General features: G+C 38.2%; 1 protein-coding gene across 1 annotated transcript in view; it reads right to left on the bottom strand.

Annotated features, from left to right (window-relative positions):
• Nucleotides 1-26,840, bottom strand: part of kcnh7 (potassium channel, voltage gated eag related subfamily H, member 7) — a 179,247-nt gene that overhangs the window by 71,058 nt on the left and 81,349 nt on the right. Inside the window, exon 4 of the mRNA XM_056459566.1 lies at nt 926-1,387. Coding sequence (XP_056315541.1) covers nt 926-1,387 — 462 coding nt within the window. The remainder of the gene's footprint in view (nt 1-925; nt 1,388-26,840) is intronic.

The raw sequence follows: 26,840 nt of genomic DNA, 5'->3' as shown, positions 1-26,840 counted from the left end.
TGTTGCGAATGCGATCTGACAGCGCAACATGATTTAGAAACAGCAATGAACTCCTTGTTGCAGGTTAAAATGAAGCCATTTAATGCAACTAAATGCATTTCTCCACTGATTATTTAAAATAATAGTAACAAATAGTTTTGGAGAAAGTTTTTCGTGTTGGCATAAACAAACGTGGCACACAGTTTGAGTTGTGAATGAATGGAGAATGATTGACAGGCGCTGGAGGGAAGCGCTGAACTGATCATGAATTGAACCACTTGAATATTCATCTGTACTTCACATTAAACTATATAATGGCTTCAGAACATTTGGGATACAGTAGGCCTACAGGACAACTTTCTACTGCCACATAATAGGCTATCTTCACGGCTTTGTTAGCTTATATATTACACAGAAGATCGGATATTGATCGGTACCAGCTGTCCGATACCTGATCCAGAAAAAATATGCGCTCGACAGATATCCGATCCAAGTATCGGGATCGGTGTATCGCAAGTTTTTATGGTGCTTCTCCGTATGCCTTGAATTGCCCCTAGGCGACAAATAAAGATTTTGAATTGAACTTAATTTAATTGAATAGTGGGCTGGTTGTATTTCCATCAGGTGGGGGGAGCAGAAATGGATGCCTATGGACCCATTTATTTTATCAACTGAACATATTACATTTACACTTTAGGAGTTTACCTTTCAGATGCAACATTGATAGGAGAAGTGTATTTAAATGAATCACGCAATATGATGAAGGTTTGCTGTTGGTGGATTGCATTGGTCATTAAAGGAATGAGCTGCCGCGACTGTGTTGTGTGCTCTCAGTAGATCATCAACACTTTATAGCATTGAGCTCTCATGCTAATTGAGTAAATCTGGCCCCGAGCTACTTCAAATAAATGTGTCCGTAAACAAAAGCGTTTGGATGTGTGCATACCTTCGCTAGCGTGGCGGTCGCGGTACGTCCTCTGTGTGTGTGTACTGAGTCCTTCTAAATCTTGTGTGGAAGATGCTCTCCTGAAAGTGCACATACTGGCCCGTGATGCTCTCCTGGACGCAGTGGCCAGTGGCTCCTGAGGGTCCACACGCTCCCAGGGGCCCCGTGGAGACGAGTGATCCTGTGGCCCTGAGATGGGCGAGCACGACCCAAGATAACTCTGGCCAATCAGAGCACGGGTGTCGTTTCCATAGGAGGGGCTACAGCTCTCGCCGGTGGGTGGGTGGAGCTCGCGTGGAGAGAGGGACAGAGAGAGAGATGACGAGCAGGAAGAGTGTTTCTCGTTCTGATCAGCCGGATGGATGGTCACTTCATCTGGGTCTTCCTGAGGGAGCGATTGCTTGCTCACTCCCAGCATGCTTAGTGGCGCAGGCAGACGAAAACGGAAGAAGCGTCCTTTTTCTGCAAAGAAGAGATGGAGAATGTCTTAGTGGACGCAACAAGAAAAGGGTATTGTTTTATTGTTTATTGTTTTCTTTGCTGCCCCATCTGTGTTGCCACCCTACACTGTAAAAAGCGATTAGTTGACTTTAATTGAAAAAAAGAGTCATTGCCTTATAATTACTATGTAAACAAACTAGGTGTATAATTATAATTGCTAAGTCAATGGGTTTACTGACTATTTAAAGTAAAATCAACTTGTTGCTTGTAAGGTAATGACTTTTTAAAGTAAAGTAACTAATCGCTTTTTACAGTGTAGATGACTGCCTAGTTTGCCTATGTATGCACATGCCAGCCCTGAGCTTAAATTAGTTTAAAGGGCACACATATCATGCAAAATCCACTTTTAGGAGTTGTTTGGACAGAAATCTTAGTAGGTATAGTGTGTACAAAGTCATAATGGAGAGATAAAAATACAACAAGTCTGTTTAAATTTCCAGAAGTTAGAGGGTCATGAAACAACAAAACACCTTTTTTGAGCTGTTGACGGTCATTTATGTGTCCCACGCTGCTAAAAACACTATTAGGACACATGTATTTCACAAAAAAAGTGAAAATTGGTTGCTTTTGCGTTACTTCGAGCAAATTCGTTCTTCCGGTTTGAAGCTGCATCACGGCGATTAGATACTTGCGTGTATTCCAGCGTGGAGAGTGGACATCTGTACCTGCGAATGCATCATGACGTCTCTGAGCATGCAGCATTAATTCGTGAGAAAGACTCGGTTCAAACCAATCAGCACGTTCTATTGTGTATGCGATGCAACTTCATTAATATGCATGATAGCTTGAGTTGCCAAAACAAGTGGAAGAAGAAGAATTGTTTGGAGACGTGGGTCGTCAGTGTTGCGTTTTTAAATGTGCTGCAACGAAGGTTTTGTTTTCATTTCCCCGCTATGAGAGCGCAGCTGGACTCACTTGTGGATTACAGTGCACGCGACATGCCACAGAAATGCATTTGTAAGGATAATTTTTTACCCGAGAGCTTTTCACATCTGGAAATGGTGAAATCCCGATTTGCAGCTCGTCTCCTGTTAAAAATGACACTGCTCCAGTTGGTGTTGATTGTCCTGTCTCTACAGATTTGGTAAGTAAGTGATCAGTGTTCTTTGTTTATTCAGATGGCAAAGTTAGTTAGTATCGTCTGCAGCACTCTTTCAGTTTTTTAAGACATACTTTAGTCAAAATGATTTCTGCATGTGCCGTATCAAACATACCATTAAAACTTCCCTCACCCAGCAATATTGTGTGCAATATCTCGTTTGTCAAAGGGGGCATGCATAAAATGTTCCTGAATGAAAGTGAAAGTGCCAAACTGCAGTTAAAGTCGACAAATAATGATTTGGCAAACAATTCGATTACTTATGTCCATGTAAACACAGCCACTGCCTATCTCCTCTGAGTCTGTGTGTTTGTTTTGCCTCTGTGAAAATCAGCGCATGCCCAAACGGCAACTCCCATTTTTGTCCAAAACCATCCCTCATTCCCTTCCCCGACACTCCCACCTAAACAGAGCTAGACACACCCACTTTCCTGACTTTTTCCAAACTAGAGGTGTGAAAACACCCTGCTGAAATGGGGGGTTTAGTAGCCCTTTAAACTTGGATCTAAATCCCAGATAATTTGAGGCCCACAGCACCGTGATGTAGCAGTGTGGTTTTCCCCAACCAATGATATTGATTGATAAGAGTGTATTATCAAGGTGGTCTTCAACCACCGGGCCGCAGACCGGTACCGGTCCGTATATCAATTGGCCACACAAAAAAAACCCACTAATTATTTCCATTTTATTTATTATCTGAGTCTGAACGATCTTTTTAAAAAATATATTTTATTTTAGTCAGTGCCTATTGCATAGTGGAAAGTGCGCCGACACATGCACACCGGTGTTCGCGGTGACCTGGGTTCGATTCCCGCTTTGAGGTCCTATGCCGATCTCTCTTTGCTCCCCACACTTTCAAAACAAAGGTGAAAACCCCTAAAAAATACGTCTAAAAATAAATTAAAAAATTGTTTATTTTAAAGAATGACCGTATTCTCTTGCTTTCATCTCGGTCACTTGGGTGCCCAAATTTACTCACAAGCAGCAAAACATGTTTAGATGTCTTTGGAAAGGAAGGACCAACAAACTGCCAAGGAATAGATCCCATTTGTCAACAATCCAGCATGTCTGTGCATCAAGATCAATTGCTGGAGATTGCAAATAATGGCAGGCTTTTAGGGGCGGTTTGCATATCACGTCTTTTTTAAAGTTCGCACAAGTTCGTTATTCCCAATGGAGATGCGTGGCTAGCACACACAAGTGGCATGATGCACTTGCGCCTTCCAGACGCACCAAGTTGACTAAATGCCGTGAGCCATGTGACAAGAACTGACCTATTAGCTTCAGCTTGTATGGAATATACACATTTCTGTAGACTAATTATCTCAGACAAACACAGAACACCCAAAGTGTCAGGATTTTGTTCAGTCTTCTGTTGGTGTTGTGTTTAGCACGTTGTGCATGTTTGCTTTAGTTTTGTCATATGAACATGCGGTTAATGAGTTTTCTCATTTGCTGCGTGTTCTAGTCTTGTTTTGTGTTGTTTGTGTGTCATGTGCTCTTCCTTACATTGTCTAGTCCCACCCTCCTTGTTAACCCATAATTAGTTTATTATGTTCACCTGTTTGTGTGCTAATTATTTCTGCTTATATTCTCCTCATGCCTGCTGTCCGGTGTCAGTTTGTCGTCGTTTCCTGCCTTGTCCTGTCTTCCAGCCCTGATCCCTGCCAGCCTGCCCAGCTTAGTTTGTTTTGATTGTTTATTTGTTTTGTTAATGTTTTCCCCCTCAAGGTAGTTTGTTTTGCCTTTCATTTTATTTTATTATAAATAAAAACCCATTTTAGTTCTGCAATTGAGTCCACGCTCCTTTTCCCCACCACAGAACGTGACACAAACACTGCAGTGCTTTGTAATTTTCTCCATGAATAAAACTTGTATCAGAGTAACAGCAATGTTTTGTCAGCTTGTCATCCGCTGAGAAAACAGAAAACAGTTGATGGTCACCTGGCAATCTACAAACCATCACCCCCCGTCAAGCGTTGATCGGTCCGCAGTGATAAAAAGGTTGGGGACCACTATATTATCATGTCCACTGTTTTACAAAGAAACTGTGATTAAAAGATTTGTTCCAACTCTCTGTGATCCAACTGCACCTCAAGATACAGTAAGTGGTACACTTTGTATTTTTATAGCATTTTGAACTATACTTTTTGAACTATGCAATTCATAACCGCTGGAATCGCCACACCTGCATAGTGTACAGTAACTTAGCTATAATCTCTATACAGCAGCATATATTTACATGTTTGAAAACATGGGCATCCTGTCACACTTGCTCCGAGTAGATGAGTACAACACACAGTACACAGTGTGTGTGTGTGTGTGTGTGTGTGTGTGTGTGTGTGCGTGTGTGTGTGTGTGTATGTGCAGCAAAAGTTGTAACGGCACATTTGTAACGGCAAGTTGTGTGGCTCATTCATCGTTGCAGGAAGGCTGAATGAACTCCACACCTACATCAAATAACTATTGGGAAACTTCCTGGTTCAGTTTTAACTTTGGTATAGGTTGTTTTCACATGACGTCATTGATGATGCGCGTAATTCAGATGAAAGGCAGGAAGTGATTTTTCTACATAGGAATTGCTATACGAACATTAAAATTATTCTGTTTTATGTTGTTTATAATTGTTTAAATCGGCCAAAATAAGAAATGGCAAACATCTTACATGGACTTCCAAAAGTTTTTGCTCATAAAGTTCAAGACGCTGAAAAATGGAAGAAAAGGCAGCATGTAATAAACTTTTTTTTTTCAATCGCTTACATCCATGTGTACAAACTTTTTTTGAATGCGATAATTAATTGGACAGCACCAATAAAGATGATATACAGGTCTAGCTATGTGTATAAATATCTTAATGTGTTATATAAAAATCAGATACAATCACCACCACACTTCAAATTCAGGAGAATATAAACAACGTATCCTGCCATGTAATCGCTTCAATGAAATCTCCGTCTTTACTGGCGTTTCGGCAGAATAAACAATCGTAACGTTAACATGAAGATGTGCAGCAACGGTGAATGTTTGTCGATGGTAAGTTCATCGACAGAACAAAAAAGAAATGCAACCCTTGCGACAAAACTAGACAGTTATTATTGTTATTATTCTCCACCCCTCACAAAAACAAATATATAAAATAATAATGTAGACTATGCGTCCACGCTTTTGTATGCTTTTATCTGCTACTTTGTGATGTCTGGAAGATATTTACATGGGGGAAAACTGGAGTAATTTATAATAAGCATGTTTTTGAACCACATAGTAAAGTGTATAATGTCTACAACTATTTGTTAATGAATGCTACTGTACAGAATACTGTAGCATAGTAAACTGATAAACTGTAACGTTAGTGTAAACTGAGGTGCATTGTGTTGTACCACAGCAACAATATAATTACTACGACAGGTTAATTCAAGAAATGTTCAATAGTTTGCTTCCAAACATTATATTTACTATAGTAATAGTATTTTTTCATGTAACGTAATAGCTTCTACAGTATCTACCGCCTCAATTACAGGCAAATATATTTTAGTTCAGTTGAAAACTCTGCCCTCTTCCTGACACAAGGATCATGCCCAACATTTGTGGTGATTTTCTATTTATTACTCCTTTGGAAAATGGTATAAATCACAAAAATACAGACTCTCTTGTATGTCTCCCATTCAGATTTTTATTTCGCGAGTCACCAGAACCATGTGATTAAAAACAACCTATTCATGACTGGCTCTCTGCTTTATCTGTCTCTCCATCATTGTGCTGTATTTATTTTATTTTGAAGAAAGCTAAAACATGTAACCACTGACATCTATAGAAGGAAAAACAAATACTATGGAGGTCAATGAATTCCAGCCTTCTTCAAAGAGTCTTATTTTAGTCTCCAAAAAAAAAAAAAAAGATGACAGAAATGATGACAGAATTTTCAGATTTTGCGTCAACTATCGCTTTAAGCTCTTTTACATTTGATGTCGTAACACAGCTTTGTATAAATGTAAAGTTCTGCACGTTTTCAAAGATCAAAGTGCAAAATAAGTTGCTGCCTCCCAAAAGAGAGAATCAATTTGGAACTGCCTGAAACAAGTCATTCTGGTCTTACTTCTTGCACAAACCCACACAGGTTTCTAGCACATTTGCATAATACCAGCCTATGGTCTTCACTGGCATCTGGTGAACAATGTCTACTCTGATCCCTAAACGCTGTAGTTGAATCTAAGAGCTGGAAGAGTTTGATTCATGTTGTCAAAAAGACTATTGTCTGTGTTGCAAAAGCAAACCCACTTTGTATGCACTCCCAAAACATGAAGATTTGTGCTGAAACTGTTCAAATAAAATCACCACAACCAGTGTAGACAGGATGAAAAAGCCTCCAGTAGAGAAACGAACATGTAATGGGCATTTCTTTTCCACCACGCGCTATTGATGGTTTTCAGTCATGTGAACTATATGGAAACCTGGTGGGCAAAAAACAATAGGGCATAATGGCAGCTACACTGGGATCTCCATAGAAACACAGCACAAACCACTCATATTTCCACCTGTTTCAAGCTAGGAAACAAAACAGATGTATGATAGCAAACTGTACATTTAGGGCACTTGCGATTCATATTTTATTAGTCAGTGATTTAAAACCATCATGTCCATCTCAGAGCTGAAATTCGCCGATGTTCACACTCATCTTTTGGATGTTCATCAATGATATAGTCGTTACAGTGTGAAAGTGTCTGCTTTTTTATTGGTTTTATTGGCTTGTTTCCCTTGGACTAATATTTGTTGGTAGGGAAAATCTATTTGTTCAGATTTTGCATTTCTGTTTATAATTTAATTGCGCTTAAAGTTCCAGTGAGTGCTTTGAAATGTGCATTTTTTTTTCTATGTTTGACGTAATCTCAACCGAAACACGAAGAGAGGGTGGGACATCGAGTAGCTCCTGCCCCTTTAAAAAAACAGCCAATAGCGTTTTGTTATGTAAGTGTGGTTGAGATTAAGTGCATCAAATGAAAAACAAATGAGAAGGGGGCGGGGCATGTCAGATACTAGAGAGCATTTGATTGGTGATTCACGAGTTCACACTTGCAATAGTTTCAGAATAAAGCGTATTTGGCGTGCTGTCCGGGGAGAGGGCTCTGAGCTCGGGGAAGACACCCCAACTCGAGTTATTCCCCTTATCGGGAAACAGAGCGTAATTGGGATTCGAGCGAAGTATCTAGCCCGGCCCCAGAACGCTCCCCCCGGGATTGTAATGCTTAAGAGGTGAGGTGACGGGGTGGTGGAGGGATGCTAAATTTGTAAGATGCTGCAGGTAAGACAGCTTTGGTATATATATTCGGTCAAGAACTGATTGGGTAATAGAATAATTGTCAATGACGTATTTAATGCTGAAACTTCTGCGCGTGCTCCTCCCGAAATTTGTTTATAAAACATCACTTGGTTGATCCATTTAGGCGGAAGTGACAAACTACAAGCCTTACATGTTTATATCGGTTTTATATCTTCTAAATGTCACTGTTTTGGAGCACACTAGCTTATAGATAGCTTAAAAACTAACAATACTGATATACTAACATCTAAAAAACTTTATTGGGACCTTCAAACTCCAAATTTGAGTACTATAACTGTATAAAAAGCATACAAACATACTGACAGTTATATGTACCATAGACTGTTGACGCTAACATTCGGCACAAATCCATCAATTTCTTCTTTCTGGCTGTTCTTTCTATGAAGGAATTTCTGCAGAAGCGCAGCCCAAGCACGCCTCTTTGTCGTTTAGTAACGCTTATTGCACAACAATTACCTGACGTTTTGTCTAAAAAAAGAGAAATCACTCAGCCCATGACATGGCGATCAGCTGGAGACAGTATTTTTTGTCCACCAGGGGAGCGTTCCCCTAATGATCCTTAAAGGGGTAGTCCAGATTGTATTTTTAAGGCTTGGGTGGGTTTATAAGATGCAAATCAATGTGTGCTCATGCTTCACTTGTAGAAAATCACGTTATTTGTTCATATATATTACTGCCCATACAAAGCAACTGTCATATTTCCTAGTTCCTCTAAAAGGTCCGCCCTCAAGAGGCTCTGATTGGTCAGCTAACATAATGTGCTGTGATTTGCTTTTGCGTTGTGTAAACAGTGACTGAATTAGACAGAAAATGAAGGGCACACAGCTGAATCTCACGCCTGCTCTCTACAATAAAGTCTGACAAGTGTCTTTAACATATATTCGGAATAAGCATGTGTAAGTAATATGAACGTTCCCATATCTTTTGCAAGTTTGTTATTTGAGATGTAGAACACACGGAAAGCGTCCGCATAGAGAGACACTGAAAGTGTTTGCATAGAGAGACACTGCAGCGTTGGTGAAGATTGTAGGTGTTTACAGCAGTTTGACTGATAAATATGAATTTGTAGCTAAATTGTTAGTGGTGCCATACAGCATTTCCCGTTGTTCACATTCTCATTTAAGTCCTCCCGACCACATACCATTAACGCTAGCAACTGTGCATGTACTAGATCAATTTTAACAAATAAAAATACTTACAGTTGTGGCTCACAATTCAGTTTTAGCCGAATCAAGAAATGAACTGGGAGAGATTCTGGAAGCTGTCCTTTGTCATATGCTAGCTATATATTTTTCTAATTCTCTGGAACATAATTAAAATTAAATTGTAAGCACTTCTCTCTTTGTGTCGTGTCCTTTGGAAGCCTAAATACAGACACAAAACAAACTCTCTGGAAATAGCAGCATTTGGGTGACATTTTAACTTTCTCTGCTATAACATTACAGCGCCTCTGGCCACGCCCCTTAGCTGCACAGGGTGTTTTCAAGTGGTGAATGCACATAACCAGAAACGCTTATGATCTCACTAGCGCGGATGTAATTTTTTTGTAATCCCCAAATTTGTTTGGTATATGCTTTGCTAACTCTGTAAAGGCCAATGTCTCCTTTTGCATTGAACTTTGAGCCTATTACATTTAGAGATGTTGTTTATGTTCACACAGCTACATTACACATCTACTAAAGTTTAAAATATGATATCGAAGTGGACCACCCCTTTAAACAAACCATTTCAGAAAAGAGGTGACGCTGCAAAGTATATCCAAAATCAAAGTATCTAAATCAACCCCAAAATAAAAATGTGGAACGTTTCAAACCGCAAAACGGGGTACATTTGTTTTAAGGTGTCACTAAGAAAGTCTATCTTTTAATACTGTCAACCCCTGTGTCTAAAAAGCTAAAATCTCAGTGGCACAACACAATGAACAAAAGTCTATTTAAGTATCCGTTAATCCCCGGCTGATTTATAGCTCTCAGTCTTCAGTAGAAAGGGTGCTAGTGAGGGTCACACCATGTGTCGCACTGAGGGAATAAGGAGAATGTAGAATAATACATAGGAGCATTTCTAACACCAGATGAGCTGAAAATTAATTCATTCTTTTTCTTTTTGGCTTTGTCCCTTTATTAATCTGGGGTCGCCACAGCGGAATGAACCGCCAACTTATCCAGTACATTTTTACACAGCGGATGCCCTTCCAGCCGCAACCCATCACTGGGAAACATCCATTTACACTCATTCACACACATACACTACGGACAATTTAGCCTACCCAATTCACCTGTACCACATGTCTTTGGACTTGTGGGGAAAACCGGAGCACCGGAAGGAAACCCACGTGAACGCGGGGAGAACATGCAAACGCCTGACCCAGCCGAGGCTTGAACCAGCGACCTTCTTGCTGTCAGGTGACAGCACTACCTACTGCGCCACCGCGTCGCCCGCTGAAAATACCCTGCAACAGAATTTATGTATAGTGCAAATCGCAGGACGACAGCAGGCGTCACACAAGGTTAAACTGATGGGTCTCTGCAGCGAAACCCGCATCCGTGAATCTTTAACAAGAACCGCCTGAATGTTAAACAAGCAGAAATGTCTCTGATGGAGGGAAAACTGGGACATCAGCATCAGTGAAATTCACACAGAAGATACAGGGAGACGTGGATCAAACAATTCCTCTCCCCCATCTCTCTTTCTCCTCTGGAGGACCAGGCGGCCCCGAGACTCTACGTGGTTTCATTACCTGACTTTCATATCCGCCACAGAGAAAATAGCTCTAAATTATTTATGGACCAGTGAGACCAGCTTGATCAAATATTGTATTATTGGGCAATACCTCTACTGGGTGTACGAGAGCTGCTGAATGCTTTATATTATTAGGGTCCTATAGGAAAGCTTATGACATCTGTTTCTGTTGTATTTGTGTTGTTGACATTTCAAGCAGCGTCAGCAGTCCAGCAATAAGCATTAACGCGACAGATTTTTGTTTTAAAGAAAAATGATTGTAATTTAGTATTTACACAGTGATTGTACAGGGCTAAATTATATAGTTGCAATTGTGAAACTTCTTGACTAAAAGTGGAAGAAATTTGTTTTGAGGACACATTTTCTGTATGTATTAATGCAGTTGTTCTCAAAAAGTTTACATACCCCTTGAATAATTTGTTAAAATGTGAATAATCTGAACAAAATAAAAGAGATCTTACAAAATGAATGTTATTTTGTTATTTAGTACTGTCTTGAGTAAAATATTTCACATAAAATATGTTTACATATACTGGATTGGACCCCCTTTTGCCTTCAGAATTGCCTTAATCCTTGACATCCATTGACATGATAGCATCACACAGTTGCTGCAGATTTGTCGGCTGCGCATCCATGATGCGAATCTCCCATTCCACCACATCCCAAAGGTGCTCTTTTGGATTGAGATCTGGTGACTGTGGAGGTCATTTGAGTACAGTGAACTCATAGTCATGTTCAAAAAATGAGATGATTCGCGCTTTATGACATGTCGCATTATCCTGCTAAGATTAGCCATACCGGCTACCGGCCACTTTATTGGGTACACCTTACTGGTACCGGGTTGGACCCCTTTTGCCTTCATGTCATAAAGCGCATGTCAGAAGACTGGTACACTGTGATCATAAAGGTATGGACATGGTCAGCAACAATACTTAGGTAGGCTGTGGCGTTGACACGGAGCTCAATTGGTACTAATGGGCTCAAAGTGTGCCAAGAATATAACCCCTAAACCACCATCTCCAGCCTGAACTGTTGATAGAAGGCAGGATGGATCCATGCTTTCATGTTGTTGACGCCAAATTCTGACCCTACCATCCGAATGTCGCAGCAGAAATCGAGACTCATCAGAACAGGCAACGTTTTTCCAATCTTCTATAGTCCAATTTTTGCCTGTGTGAATTGTAGCCTCAGTTTCCTGTTCTTAGCTGACAGTAGTGGCACCTGGTGTGGTCTTCTGCTGCTGTAGCCCATCCGCCTCAAGGTAGGACGTATTGTGCGTTCAGAGATGCTCTTCTGCATACCTCAGTTGTAATGAGTGGCTTTTTAAATTACTGTTGGCTTTCTATCAGCTCAAACCAGTCTGGCCATTCTCATCTGACCTTTGGCATCAACAAGGCATTTGCGGCCACAGAAGACTATTTATCACATCAGTGCGTTGTAATGCTTTTGCAGTGTATCACGTTTAAGATGCTTAATTGATGTTTTTTATTTATTGTGTGATTCATTGTTATTGTTAAGTGAACTGTGGGGAGGATTGAGGGTTCACACATCTTTTTTAAATGCAAGGTAAATCACCTACAGCACATGTTCTTTCCTGGGTAAATTATGGACTATGTGTATGAACTTAACTACAATAAATAAAACGTTTTAATAAAAATGTAATTAAAAAGATGAAAAATGCAAAGCAGTTATAATTTATGTTGACAAAATTATTTTTTATTTACATTTTCCACCTCTAACCTTTAGAATAATACAGGCTATTTGTTACGATCACCAGCGATCTAATACTTGCAGATCACTGGAGAACTACAGATCTGTCACTGAACTGGACTACAAATAACATCATGCACCTCACGTACACCAGTTCCTGATTCCCTCTGATTACACACACACAGCTGGTAACACACACACACACACACACACACACACACACACACACACACACACACACACACACCACACACACGTTGCAGAGTTTTGTTTTTGCCTAGCGAACATTACAAATCGGTTTTCCTGTTTGGCATGCCGTGTTTTAATCTATGTCCTGTTTACTGTTTTGTTTCTTTGCCGCCTGGCCTGACCATTTGCCTGACCATTCGACCAGGTATTTTGGATTATCTTTATGCTACTGTTTGCTCCTGTTTTTGACCATTGTCTGCATGACTTCACTTTAAATAATTGCATGTGGATCCGCACATCAGTTGGCAGCGCCCATTCATTACATTATTATTGCTGCCACAACTTTGAAAACACCAATGTAATGGACCTCAGAGGTAAAATGAGCTGACTAAAAAGAAATGCATTAATCTGCAAGCTGTAGATTTGCTCCACGTCTTTAACTTCTTCGCAAGTCTGTATCAAAATTTATTTATTCAGGGTATATGGATCTAAAAGTAATTTCAATCCCTTTTTAAGACTTTTAAAGGCCTTCTCAGAATATTTTAAGACCTCATCACCACTTCAAGTTTTAATCAGTATCACACTTTTAACTTAAAAAGCATGTTGTTAATAAACAGTTGCAGATAAACTGATGTAGTTAAAATAAATCAAGGGAGCAAAACCATGCAACAGAACTCAGATAAGCTCGGAAGAAACAAAGTTTGAAAAAATAAAATTACGCTGTTGTTTTCAGCGACAGGCTTCAGCCACTGTTTAAGCTCGTCTTTCTTACGCAAACTTACATTTTCCCATTTGCCATCTGTTTCGCTCCATGGTTTCAATACATGTGGAGAGCGACACATTACTTTCCTGCGTTTGTCGCAAATTACGCGACATCAACCGTACGGAGGAGCGTAGAAAGATGCACCCCGGCCCAAACCAATCGCGTGGATCGAGGATGGCCGTTGTAATATTGGAAAATAAAGGAAAATAATATATTTATGCGTTTCTTAGAGTCACACACTTTGGACACGCTTGAACAAAAGTTAAGACCTCGTAAAAATGCAATTAAGACTTTTTAATACCTTTTAAGGGCCTTAATTTTCTCATAACTGATTTATCAACTTTTAATACTTAAATTTTTAGACACCGCGAACACCCTGTTATTATTTGTGAACCTGACACTTTATTTCATGTATAACCAAAAATGTATTTCTATCTCTAATTTATTTTTTTTTCTAAATTTCTTTCTAAATCTTTATTGAGCACTCTATAAAAAAATGTGTTACTGGGTGTAAAAGACATTTGAACATTTATGAAATAAAAATTAAACAAAAAAAATCATATTTTAATCACAATGTCAATTAAGTTACAATATATAGTTCCTTACCAGATAAAAAGGTTAAACATTAAACAGAAAATCATTTTTGTTTTTACAGAGATGACGTACACAACAGCTAAATATATGAAGTAGCATAAAAACATGGAATGTTTATTTACACATTTTACACTTTTTATTTACATGCTGTTTTGATGTCACATAAATGCATGTACACTAATTTAAATAGTAAGAAACAAAACCTTTAAAAGTAACACACACACACACACACACACACACACACACACACACACGCACACAACACACACACACACACACACACACACACAATAACATAAAAAATAAAAACTGAAAAAATAAATATGTATTTATTCATTCATTTTCCTTTGGCTTAGTCTCTATTTCAGAGGTCGCCACAGCGGAAGGAACCACCAACTATTCCAGCATGTTTTACATAGCCCATCCAGCCCCAACCCAGTAGTAGGAAACACCCATGCACTCACATTCACACACACTCATTTAGTATAGCCAATTTATTAATCCAATTCACCTATAGCATATGTCTTTGGACTGTCAGGGAACCCGGAGCACCCGGAGGAAACCCACATGAACACGGAGAGAATATGCAAACTCCACACAGAAACACCAACTGGCCCAGCCAGGGCTCAAACCAGCAAACTTCTTGCTGTGAGGCGACAGTGCCAACCACTGCACCACATGCTGCCTATATATATATATATTTATATATAAATATAAAACACTAAATTTAATTACATTTTAAAAGAAATGGAATATTAACGTCCTGCACATGCCACAGTATATTGTGCACTGAGACAACATATCTCACACACTCTCCTTCAGCATGTTCCCTTCTTTTATCAGAAGTCGCACCAAACGGAATGATCCGCCAATTACTTCAGCGGATGGCCTTCCTGCCGCAAGCCAGCCCTGAGAGTACAGCCACTTCTGCAATCCACAGTGCTATTCACACACTATGGCCAATTTACTTTGTCCAGTTCATCTTTACCAATATCCTTTAGACTGTGGGAATCCAAAGCACCCAGAGGAAACCCACGAGAACACTTGCAGAACATGCACACTTCGCACAAAAAATCCTGGCCCAGCAACTTAGTGCAGTCATTTATATAAATAAACATGACTTAAAACTGAATTCAGGAGGGGCAGCAGATCCCTGAGTGATTAATGAATCATTAATTCAAATGATTTGTTAAAAGTGGATCATTGAATCATTGGATCAAAGAATAAACAAAGGCCATATTGCACCTGAAACACCAATAAATAATACATAAAAAATTATTAAAAACATAAAATATTGTGTCTAAAATAATATTAAAACTCATTAAATATTAATGTCTTGTTTTATAAAATGTAAGTAGTCATGTGAATCAGTAAGGACATCCTATAAAATTTTCCATATCAGGACTTATCTGAATTTTGGCAGGTCTTACATTTTGAAAAATATACATACAATGAATAACAACATATAGAATTAATAAAGAGAAGACAGGCACTGCTCATCAAATGCCTGAACTGATCATCAGGAGAGGTTTAGGCAGGTATGGAGCCTTCAGGTGTGTGTGAACATAATTCCCATCCGATAGCTAAAGCTTAGCCAAAATTGGCTCCTGCAACAAGACAATGATTCCAAGCACACCAGCAAATCTACAAAAGATAGCTGAAAAACAAAACAAAGTCAAGGTGTTGGAATAGGGCAGTCAAAATCCACATCTCATCGAGAGATGTGCAAAAAAAAAAAAAAAAATCCAAAACTCCTCCAGAATGATCTAGAAAAACTGATATTTCATACAGAAAATGATTGCTTAAATAATTACTGCTAAAGGTGGATCTTATCTTAGGATTTGGTCACATGTGCCTTTTCTATCTTCTATTTATTTTTGTTGAATAAACAATGACAAGGTGTGGATGATATGATGTTGTTCATCTGTAGTACTATCTTCCAAATTTGAGTTCCAGTCATGGACTATAGTTTTTTATTATGTGTCCTCATATAGAAAACGATGAAATTCAACCAACAGACTCATTGTGAATACGTACCCCCGTATACACTTCTGGAGAGCACGAATTATGTAGCCAGAGCTACGTATTGCCTCACTTCGTCTTTAGAACGAACACTACCAGGGTGGTATGATGTCGAAGACGGCTTTTTTTTCTTGTTAACACTTTCCTCTTGTTAACGGCTTTCATGCTATTACCAGTTTGCTCAGTAGTTCGCCAAGTACATTGGTGGACTCGAGACACAGAAAGGAGTTGACCCGACAACAGGGTTTGTGGTCAAGGGGTGATTAGGTCAATCGGTACTTTTGAAAACACTATCGGTTGGGTTTAAAAAAGGGAGGGGGTGAGGGGATTGGTTGCTCGGGCAGGCAGTTGACAGCAGCCTCTAGTGAATTTATGCGAGTACAGCAGACATGAATGGCACTCGCGAGAGAAATTTGAGATTAAAAAAAGTATACACAGCGGCCTCTGGTGGATTGCGGAAAAAAAATGCAAAAAAAACATAGCTCCTAGGGCATATTTCACGATCCGAGAAATATATACAGGAGTACGTATTAATAATGAGCATGGGTTGAATTTTAACTTTATTAAATAATATACTGTATGTGGTATTGACAGCTCTTTTCTTTTTCTTCAGAAACATTGTTCTAACTGGAAAAAGACTTTATTTTTGTATATTAAATACAGTATATTTAATCATTGCATTGCCACATAATGAAAAAAAGTCAATAGCAGTTTTAAAAAAAACCTAAAAGGTCTCTTTAGCACAGGCACAACAAACAATTATACTAGCCATATCTTTTCAGGCAGACAGCACATGTCACCAGACCATTGTGTGTGGGTGAAATGTCGTCCTCAAGGAAATTTAGTTTTTCTGCAATATAATGATACACAACTAAAGTGACATTGATTCGGTTAAGCATTTTAGGATGAGCCGAGATGCCGTCATGTCCTTGGCTAATGAACTCAAACCAGCTCTTCAAAGGAAAATAACAACTGGCTAAAGCCAATTAATTACACAAGACGATTGGCTGCTGTTATCTGCTGGTTTGCTACATCATCCATCGAGTGCAAAGAATGAGTCACTCTACTTGTGTTGTTGTGGCTTTTTGTTATTAGATAACAACTTTTCAGACTTTCCAGCTTAGTCGCAACCTGCGTCTTATCTCTCTGCAGACTGTATTGTTGAAGTCACTAAGCAACAGCACAGTACACACTGCTGTCTCTTACAGTTTCTTCAGTTTGACGGCTAATTTCTGTCTTATTAAAAGAAACCTATTTCCTTCTCTGCGGAACCTATTGACGCTTTTAATTAGCTTAAAACAAATGGAAGTGGTCTACGTATTTCGGCATGCTTTGGGTTGTCAAGTCAGGCAGCAAATTTGCATTTCATTAACAAAGAGCAAGGGTTGAGTGTAGATTTTTAGGTCTTTGAGCAATTGCGTTTTTTTACCCGGAATTTTGTCCAGGCACAAAACAGCCTTGACTTGGCTACTGTATGAAAAGACACCTTAAATGAATAGTTGTCCAAAAATGAAAATTCTCATTATTTACTCACCCTCATGCTGCTTACACTGAAAGCCTTTGGTTCATCTTTGGAATACAAATGAAGATAATGGAATCTGGGTGGTTTCTGTCCCTACATTGACAAGCAACACAATTAAACTTTCAATGGCCAGAAAAGTAATAAAAATATCAATGTAGTGCATGTGAATCCAGTGGTTCAAACTTATTTCATGAGGTGACAAGACACAAAAAATCCTCTCTGTTGATCTCTGTTTCAGATTTGCAAATAAATTGTAGTCGTTTTACATTACAGTGTCTTTAAATGCAAGGTTAACAGAAATAAAAGATGTTGAAGATGAAGCATCAATGTACCAACAGACAAAAATATAAAGTGGGGGGAAAAAGTATTGAACACATCGCCTTTTTTTGTTTAGAAAACATATTTCTAAAGGTAATATTGACTTAAAATGTTCCCCGTATGTTGGTAACAACCAAAGAAATCCATAAATGTAAAGGAGACAAATCTAATTACTTTACAAATTAAGTTATGTGTAATAAAATTAAATGACGCAAGCAAAAAGTATTGAACACATGAAGAAAGGGAGGGTGTAGAAAGGCAGTGAAAGCCCAGACAGCAGCTAAAAGCTCTCCGCAGTTCTTCAGCAACCCTATGCCCTTCCTCATTGTAAATTAATATTCAGTCCAACATCTACATTAGCAGGATGATGAAGATGAAACCAGGGTGGACCATTACAGCAAAGACAGTGATCCAAACACAGCAAGGAAACTCTCAAATGTTTTCAGAGAAAGAAAATCAAGCTGTAGAATGGCCCAAGCCAATCACCTGACTTGAATCCAGTAGAAATACAAATTAAAGATCAGATTGATGGACGAGACCCACAAAACCATCAAGATTTTTACACTCTGTTGAAGCCTGTGAGCAATGCGTGTGAACTGCATTCTCCCTATAATACTCGTATTTAATCTGCCATCATTAAAAAAGTCTTTAATATATAAAGTATTAAATACGTTTCTGTAGTTTTGTACTTTCTCCTTATGTCATTCCATTATTATTACACATAACTAATTTGTCATATTTTCATTGTTTTATTTTTTTATGTTGGTATTGTTTGGGTTTTACAGCAAACCCACATAAATGATGGAGTACCCATGGAAAAACACACAGATATTCTGGATTATATTAATATATATTATATATGATAAGAAGTTCTGGACTTCAAAACATGTGCCAAATACTGACATTCATTCATTTCATATTTACTCATTCTGTGATGTTTTCAACATTGAATAAAAATGTACAGTTAAGACGGGACAGTTTTCAGTATAGTTGTATTTATGCAATCACTTGGCATTTATATAGTTTGTGGTTTTAAAGGTCGGACAAAAAAAAAAATCTTTGTCAATTTCATCACAGTTCATTTAAAGTTAGAGTAAACATCTATATGCCTGATAATGTTTTCAGCCAAGGGCTTCATTCAATACACTATTGATTTCATCTTCAGTGTTTACTATTTGGCCATTTGTGGGCAGAAACATGGAGCACCTAATGTAGACAGCATATCACTGGTGCAATGTGTGAAATAGTGGAAGAAAATAATAGATATTGAACATGGAGTAGGTCTGTGGGAGAACTCACTATCTTCATGAAATAAGTTTAGATGGTAGTTTCCCAGAGGATTTTTAATTAGCCTTGTTATTACATTATTCTGCTGTTCTAGGTTTGCATTTTCATTCAGCCTGACTTCTGTTTTATTTTGCACAGTTATGCTTTACAATGTCAGACTAAGATATTGTCATATATTCAACACAGGCGTATACGTACCCCTGAGAGGAATTGTGATCATCAAAAAGTGTACACAGCAGCCTCTGGTGGATTTGCAAAAACAAAAACTGCGAGCAGACGTACTTAACGTTGTACACTGGGGTTGGACGGGTTGGTTTGTACCCTTTGCAAAGCGCGCCTAGCACGAAAAAAAGGATACCAAAACGAGCTAGGTACAAACGTTGCAAACAAACGTTGTCGTCGTTTTGATGAACAGCCTCAAAGCCTAGAAGAACAAATCTGCTGTGTCCTATTGTTGTTTTTACGAGAATGAAGCGCGAAATAACAAAGGAGAAGCCAGAAAAAACAGCAAATGATGTTTCTGTAAACCTAAAATATGAACAAACTGCCATGTTTTACACATCACCTTCTGGACTATTATGAACTGGGAACGATGGAATTACTTTCTAACAAGAGGCTACATGTGCTGCTGAAGATTACAGACACAGATGAGAGATCTGCTCTGATTGTGGGCTATGTTTTGTGTTATTTTTGAACCCAAATAAGGACTAAATGTATGTTGTGTGTAGTTTTTCTGTAATTGGTAACATATCGGAGACTGTAAGGGTCTGTATGTGTTCACACATGTTCATTTATTTATTTATTTATATAATTACAGATGTTACAGTAGGCTATTTACAGTAGGCATCATTGATCTGCAGTTATAATCAAATCATGTTTATAAAAAGGTTAGTAATGAGCAAGTTTTTGTGTGTATAAAGCATCTGTTTTGTAAGAAGTGCTTCTCATATAACGTGAGCAACCGGTACAGCTTTATTTTGACATTTCCTCGAGTAAAAAGTCTGTCGTCTGAAACTTTCTGCCGTACACCACACCCACCAAAAGGGTACTCTTTTTGGCAGTGGAAACGCAATCCTGACAAAGGTTACCCATACCAACCCGTACCATACCTCTCAGTATAGTATCTCTGGGGGCCCTTAGAATCGTCTTAACTCCACCTAGTGGTGCCCCTGTATCCGCATATGCTAATATATGTACTGGATATGTAGCAACTTTATTTAGACTGTGACTAAAGTGCTGTGCAATAGCTCTTATTTAAAAAAGAGTGCAGATTATGCAGCGTGTGAGAAAGCAAATACACATCTTGTTCGTGTACTTAAAATAAATTTTAGGGGTAACCTAGCTTTTTGAAATGCAACAAATGTTTTTAAAAAATCTGTAAATATCTATTGGAATCAGCCCAAGTGAAAACAACAAGAGCACGGCTTAAAGAAAAATAAGAATAGTGCATCACTAGCAAAGGCCTACGAAATCAAGCCAGCAGTTATAGCTTCAGTCGTCCAAAGTCAATTACTGGGAATGTATGAAATGAAAGCCTTTCATCTTCCGGTCTCTGTAATGCACTTTTATGCACTCGCAGATTTCTCTCAGTTCTGAAATCCAGGAAATGCTCTCTAGTGCTAATAAAAAAGACCTAAGGCACCATAAGTGTAGAATTTAATGAACAAAGCCTGCATACAACATCCTACTGTTTTTTTCTGCTTCTAAACAGTAGAGGTTGTACTGTGAGGGCATCGCTCTCACATCAACACAACATGCATGCATGTCTTATGGTCTTATTGCAAGTGTGTGAAAGAGATTGGCGCAAGGGTGAATAATTGAATTAGGTTTATCGCTTGATGATGATTATGTTGATGTATTTACCATCTTTCACCAGGATGGCAATGGAGGGACAGCAACCTCTGATTTTATTGCAAATATCTTCAGTTGTGTTCTGAAGATAAACAAATACTGTATGTTACAGATTAAACAACATATTTGTACATCACAGAATTGTTTTTGGACCTAATTGACCCTTAAACATATTTCTGACATGATCATTCTATGCTTCAAAGTCACATTTTACCCAAACATTACTATTAAACTTTTAGCATGAATCAGAAAGATTCTTTAAAACATTATTGCCAGGAATGCAATGATACACAGATTGACGGTTGAGATGTTAAACAAATCACTGACACATTTTATACTGCAGGGAAAACTGAAGCTGTATTCTACACAGGCACGATAACAGCGAGCAAACTTATTCATGCTTTTATGACCTCTACATTAGACTACTGTAATGGGTTACTAGGTGGTTGCCCTGCATGCCTACTTAACAAACTTCAGCTGCTACAGTACTTTCTAGAACTATGCAATATGATCATATTAGTCCGGTTCTGTCAGAATTGCATTGGCTCCCTATTCAACATTGAATAAATTTAAATATCTTATTGACTACTTACAAAGGCCTGAATGGCTCACCGGTAATTGAGTGAGCTCCTGGTGTATTATAGCCTCTAACAGAAACTAATTTCAAATAATTTTAGACAATTGATTATTCCCAGAATATAAAAAAAACTGCAGTTCTGCACCAGACGTTTGGCCAGAGGAGAAATGGTCGTGCCCAACTGAGCCTGGTTTCTTTCAAGGTTTCTTTTTCTTTCACTTTTGTCAATTGGTGAAGTTTGTTCCTCGCCACTGTCACCATTGGCTTGCTTGGTTTGGGACTTGTGGAACTGCGCATAAATGGATTTCCTCTTCAGTGTTTTGACTTTCAGCGGTAGAAATTAAGTGAAGTTTATTTATAAACTAATTTCGAGAGGATCACGTGCTTATGATTGCCAGCGGCTGGATCCACATTATCCAATTCTCAATGCACCAATCAGACGACTCCTAAGCTACTACAAATACCCTGGGTGACATTCCACCGCTATCTTCGTTTTGAAGAATCCCTCCTTCCACCCCTACTCCTCCTTCTTCCTAGATGGGTGACAAGGTGGCCCAGTGCTTAGCACTGTTGCCTCACTGCAAGAATGTCTCTGGTTCCGGGCCTTACAAAACCAGCAGACATTTCTGTGCAGAGTTTGCACTTTCTCCCCGTGCTCACATGGGTTTCCCCCGGGTTCCCCGGCTTCCTCCCACCATCCAAAAACATGCAACTTAAGTTAATGACTAATCCAAATCGGCACCATAAACATGCTTTAGTAAGTAGTTATGTCTTAAAGGCAATCATTATCTGTTCAGTTACTCAGGGGAGTTCTCGAGATCTAACTGAGCTCAAACTCCCCTCTCGCCTTGCAACGGGAGGGAGCCTCAGGTTCGAGGATCTTATGAGCTCAGGGCTTTCTCCCGGGACAGCATGCCAAACAAGCTTATAATCAATCATCAGCTAAGTGTACTCTTGAAACCACACTGATCTGAACTAAACTGAACTTCAACTCTGAAAACTGGACTACAAGTTTCAATTTGCTTGAACTTCTATGTTAAGCTGCTTTGACACAATCTACATTGTAAAAGCGCTATAGAAATAAACATGAATTGAATTGAATTCTACCACTTCTCTCCTGCCTGCCTGATTTGCTGGAATGTTCCATAATCTGAAATATAGCTATTGTTTTTATTCTCTTTCTTCATCTACGTTAAGCTGTTTTGACCAACATACATTGAAAAAAACATAGAAAAGAAACCTTTAAAAAAAATATGAGACTTTGTAAAGAAATGCCTTTTATTTGTATTATTCATTAATGTACTTTGGGATTCACATTATACTGTATAATTTTGTTATTTGTAAATATCTCAAATAAAGTTGTAAAATAAAGGGACATTGACTAAACTGCTTAAATTTAAATGTGAAAAATTGTATTGTGATACCATTATTGTGAATCTCATTGTGGTTTGGTGATAATTCAATTCATCCAAAAGCTATAGACCATTTCAATGTGGTCATGTCACTGGCCCAAGAACATTTCATGCTTGTTATCAAACTATTTCATAACTGTAACAAGAGGCAATTCAATCATAACTTCATGTTAAAACAGCTATCATAACATTATTTATCAATATGTGGCTCTTTTTGGATTCTTGGAAGTTATAGAAATTATGCAAAACAATATTATTGTTTTTGTATACATCCCTTAAAATGGTCTATAAAAAGCCTAAATCTTGTAGAAGATTTATCCATTTTTATTTAGATCATATATATATAATAATGTACATATATCATTTGAAATATCAGTGCAGTCTGATTTGTCTCTTTCTCCCTTTCTCTCTGTCTGTCTCTTCCCTGGGGTTTCAGTACCATGCCAGCATTAATTAAAAGTCTCTTCAAACTGGGCTATTTATATCACTCCTTCATCAAAAAAACCTAAAGCACCCCACAAAAGAGCCTTTTTAGGGGCACGTCCTTCAATTTTTGATCACAGTGCAGCCTAACAAGTCAAAACCAGGATGAAAAGCTTGTAAATTTGATTAGCTACTTTGTCTGTGTTTTGCTGGTTCAGTGCACTTCCTCTCTTACTTCGCCTTCAGCCTTGCTCTCAGAGGAAGAGAGATCTAGGAAATCTATATTCATCCCAGCTGGAAGTTTTCGCCACAGCTTTTTAAAGAATCATGTCGTGTGTCTCAGCACAAAACTGACTACACTGCCATAGCAAATCATGGCTTTAAAACAGCCCTGACTAAACAGTCCTTCTAACTTGTGCACATGCAGATGTCCTTTTCAAAACATTCCCAGTTGCTATGATACCACAGAGACGGTATTAGCGTCGGATATTAATTGGATTTCATAGTTCAGATGTGACTTTCCAAACAGGAGGACATCAGGCAGGGTGTGTGTGTGTGTGTATGTGTGTGCGTACATGTGTGTAAACTGATGCAGTGGCATATTTTACAGAAATGCAGCGCAGCAGTTTTATTGCTTACAGGTCTCTATGAACATTTGTCATAATTATAGCATGTACACACATCCACGCACACTTGTGGTTCAGAAAAGTCGCTTTGCTTGAACTGGATCTTATAAATGAAGAGCCGTTCAGCACCTGGCCTCAGGGATCCAAATAATTGTAACACTGTGTCACATAAATATTTTCCCTCACTTCATTTCCTTTCTGGCTGACTGGGTTCTGTCTTGACAGTATGTGCTGGTGAGCCAGAGCAACTGGAGCAAATAAAACCCATCTCTCGCATCCTCTGCTTTCTCCCTATTCGTCCTGCACACCTATCTCCATCTATGTCTTCTCAGCCGCCACGCTTCATTGTTGAATTTTCCACTTCCTTTCTCTCTTCTCAGACAGGTAGTAAACAAGTAAAGAGGTCATATGATGCTATTTTAAAAGGTCATTATTAAGGATGTTAAGATTCCAGAAGCACAGAATTTAACACAAAATCAAGCAAATATCAAATAATTCCGAGCAAGCAATATATATATATATATATATATATATATATATGTCGAATGTGAAATATTGTGATGGACGAATATCGTGATAAATGCAAGAAACGCGAAAATTTCGTAAAATTCTGTGCAAGCAAATAAATGAATGAATAAATAAATAAATAAATATATATATATATATATGACTTTTTCCGCGGGACTCTGGCATGATTAGGCAGAGTGATCTGTGTCGTTATAATGGCATCGCAAATTTGGTTAGTAAAAAAGGTGCACAACCAACAGGAACCAACCAACAGTATCTGAGGTTTTCGCAAAAATTACTAAGTACAAGCGTTAAAGCGAAAGATTGAAGCAGTGTACTGACGCCGTGACACGTTACCTAATAGATTGAAGAGTCATTAGATAGAGACAAGATTAATTAAACATCACATTTAACAACTATAGTGCGACGCAATCCAGCGGTACATCCTTGATAAACTGTCCAACGTGCACTGCTCTCTGGGGTTTTGTGCTCGTAGCACCGGCTGACTGCTGGAGTGTGACAGAGTGCGTGTGGTGTTTGTGTGTGTGGCAATGCCGGCTCAGCATCGGGATGTCTATCGGCCATCGGCGATGGATGATGGCATCGTATATCGGCCTAAGCCTAATGCAAGTAAACCTTACTCCTCTGACCTCTAAAGGTGCTCTAGCGACTGATATTATAATATATATATATATATATATATATATATATATATATATATATATATATATATATATATATATGATGGCAGATTTTGATAGAAATTTGAAATTATAATTAACTTGCAACAAGGATACTCAGTTGTAAAGCATTAATTTGCTACAGCAATTTACATATAAAAACCCAGTCCATTTTACATTTTTAGACCTAAAAAAGTAACATTTATTCAGTTTTTTTAAAATGCTCAGAACATGTTTTAAATATTACAAAAAACTAAAGTTAATACAGCTACTATAAAACACATCCTGGGTTGTCTTGTTGTTAGCTTTGATTTTGTGTCAATTTTAAAACAATTTAGACTGTAAAATAGATTTTTATTAAATATAATAAAACATTCATAACATTCTTATCTGCCTTTAAATTAAAGGCACAACTTAAAAAAATAACTTTTTTTCACTTCAGCTACAATCTAAAGTGTTTTTCTTTAAAATGATACCAAGCTTAAATCTATTCACTAGAGCATTGAAGATCGGCAATAATTTAAGTTGAATAAGTCATTTCACCATGTAACAAAAATTGTGATTGAAGGGTTTGAAGGTCATCTTACTTATTTTAAAAAAGTTAACACTCATTCAACTTATATTTCAGCAATGACTGCGAGAAGAAACATAATTATACTGTATCACTGGATGAATTCCATTCAGTCCGCAACACTTAACATGGATCAAAACACATCAAAATGATGAAGCAGGCCACTATTTAAGTCTGTTATTGTGAATAGAAAAGAAGCTGGCTCCAAAGCTTGTTTTCTCCTAATTATGTTCTCGTTCAGTGTCCTTGTGAATGTGCAAGCCTGTCTGTTTGTCACCTGACAAGTGCCATAATGACGCCACCCATGCAGGGGATGAATAAATGATTGGGCTTTAATCGTGAATCAATAATGCAGTGCGGTAATCAAACTCTTGCTTTTAATGACCTTACTTCAGAATGAGCTTTACCACATGTACTGTACACGGGTTCTGTTTATCTCTGAGAAATGGATAGCTCTGTAATTCTTAATCAGATCTGTAACACGTGGTTACACAGAGACTTCAGCGCTCATGAGAAACTTTTACTTTGAGTTTAATAACTTGAGGATTTCATTATTAAGAGATATATTGAAACAAGAAATATCTTTAAAACAAGAGGTCGATCATTGTGAGTGAAATCACGTTGGGTGTAAAGGTTGCAAGTGAGTGGGAGGCTGAGTTTCAGGATTAGATGCCAAGACCCAGTTTAATTAGAGTCCAACTCTTCAACCAGCACGACACAAAGAATGAAAAAGACGAAACAAGCCATCTGCATGTGTGACTGGCCATCTGCTTAGTTACAGGCAACAAGTCTATAATGTGGCAAACAAACAAAAACAGCACCACTGACAGAAATAGACAGAAGAGGGGGAAGAGATGTACAAACTGAGCCAATATTAAGAATAGATGTAGTCATTAATGTTGCATGTACACATGTACACTGTCGACCTTGCTATAATGTGTGCTAAAATAATCCAGTTTGATTTACTTCATGCTAAATCACAGCAATAGAAGTTAGTAGCGTAGTTTTTTTATTTTTATAGTTTTAAGCTAATTCACCTGAAATTAAGTGAAAAGGGTCTACTTGTAACAGTATTTAGGTTGATATTAAACCCTGATTTCAACAACAAATTCTTAATAAAATACTAATAAAAATTTCCATCATGATTTCATAAACAAGGAAAGAAAAAAGTGGAGTTTTATGCAATCAA

This window comes from Danio aesculapii, chromosome 6, assembly GCF_903798145.1.
Source record: "Danio aesculapii chromosome 6, fDanAes4.1, whole genome shotgun sequence".
NCBI classification, from domain to species: Eukaryota; Metazoa; Chordata; class Actinopteri; order Cypriniformes; family Danionidae; genus Danio; species Danio aesculapii.
This window is presented reverse-complemented; position numbering and strand designations above follow the sequence as displayed.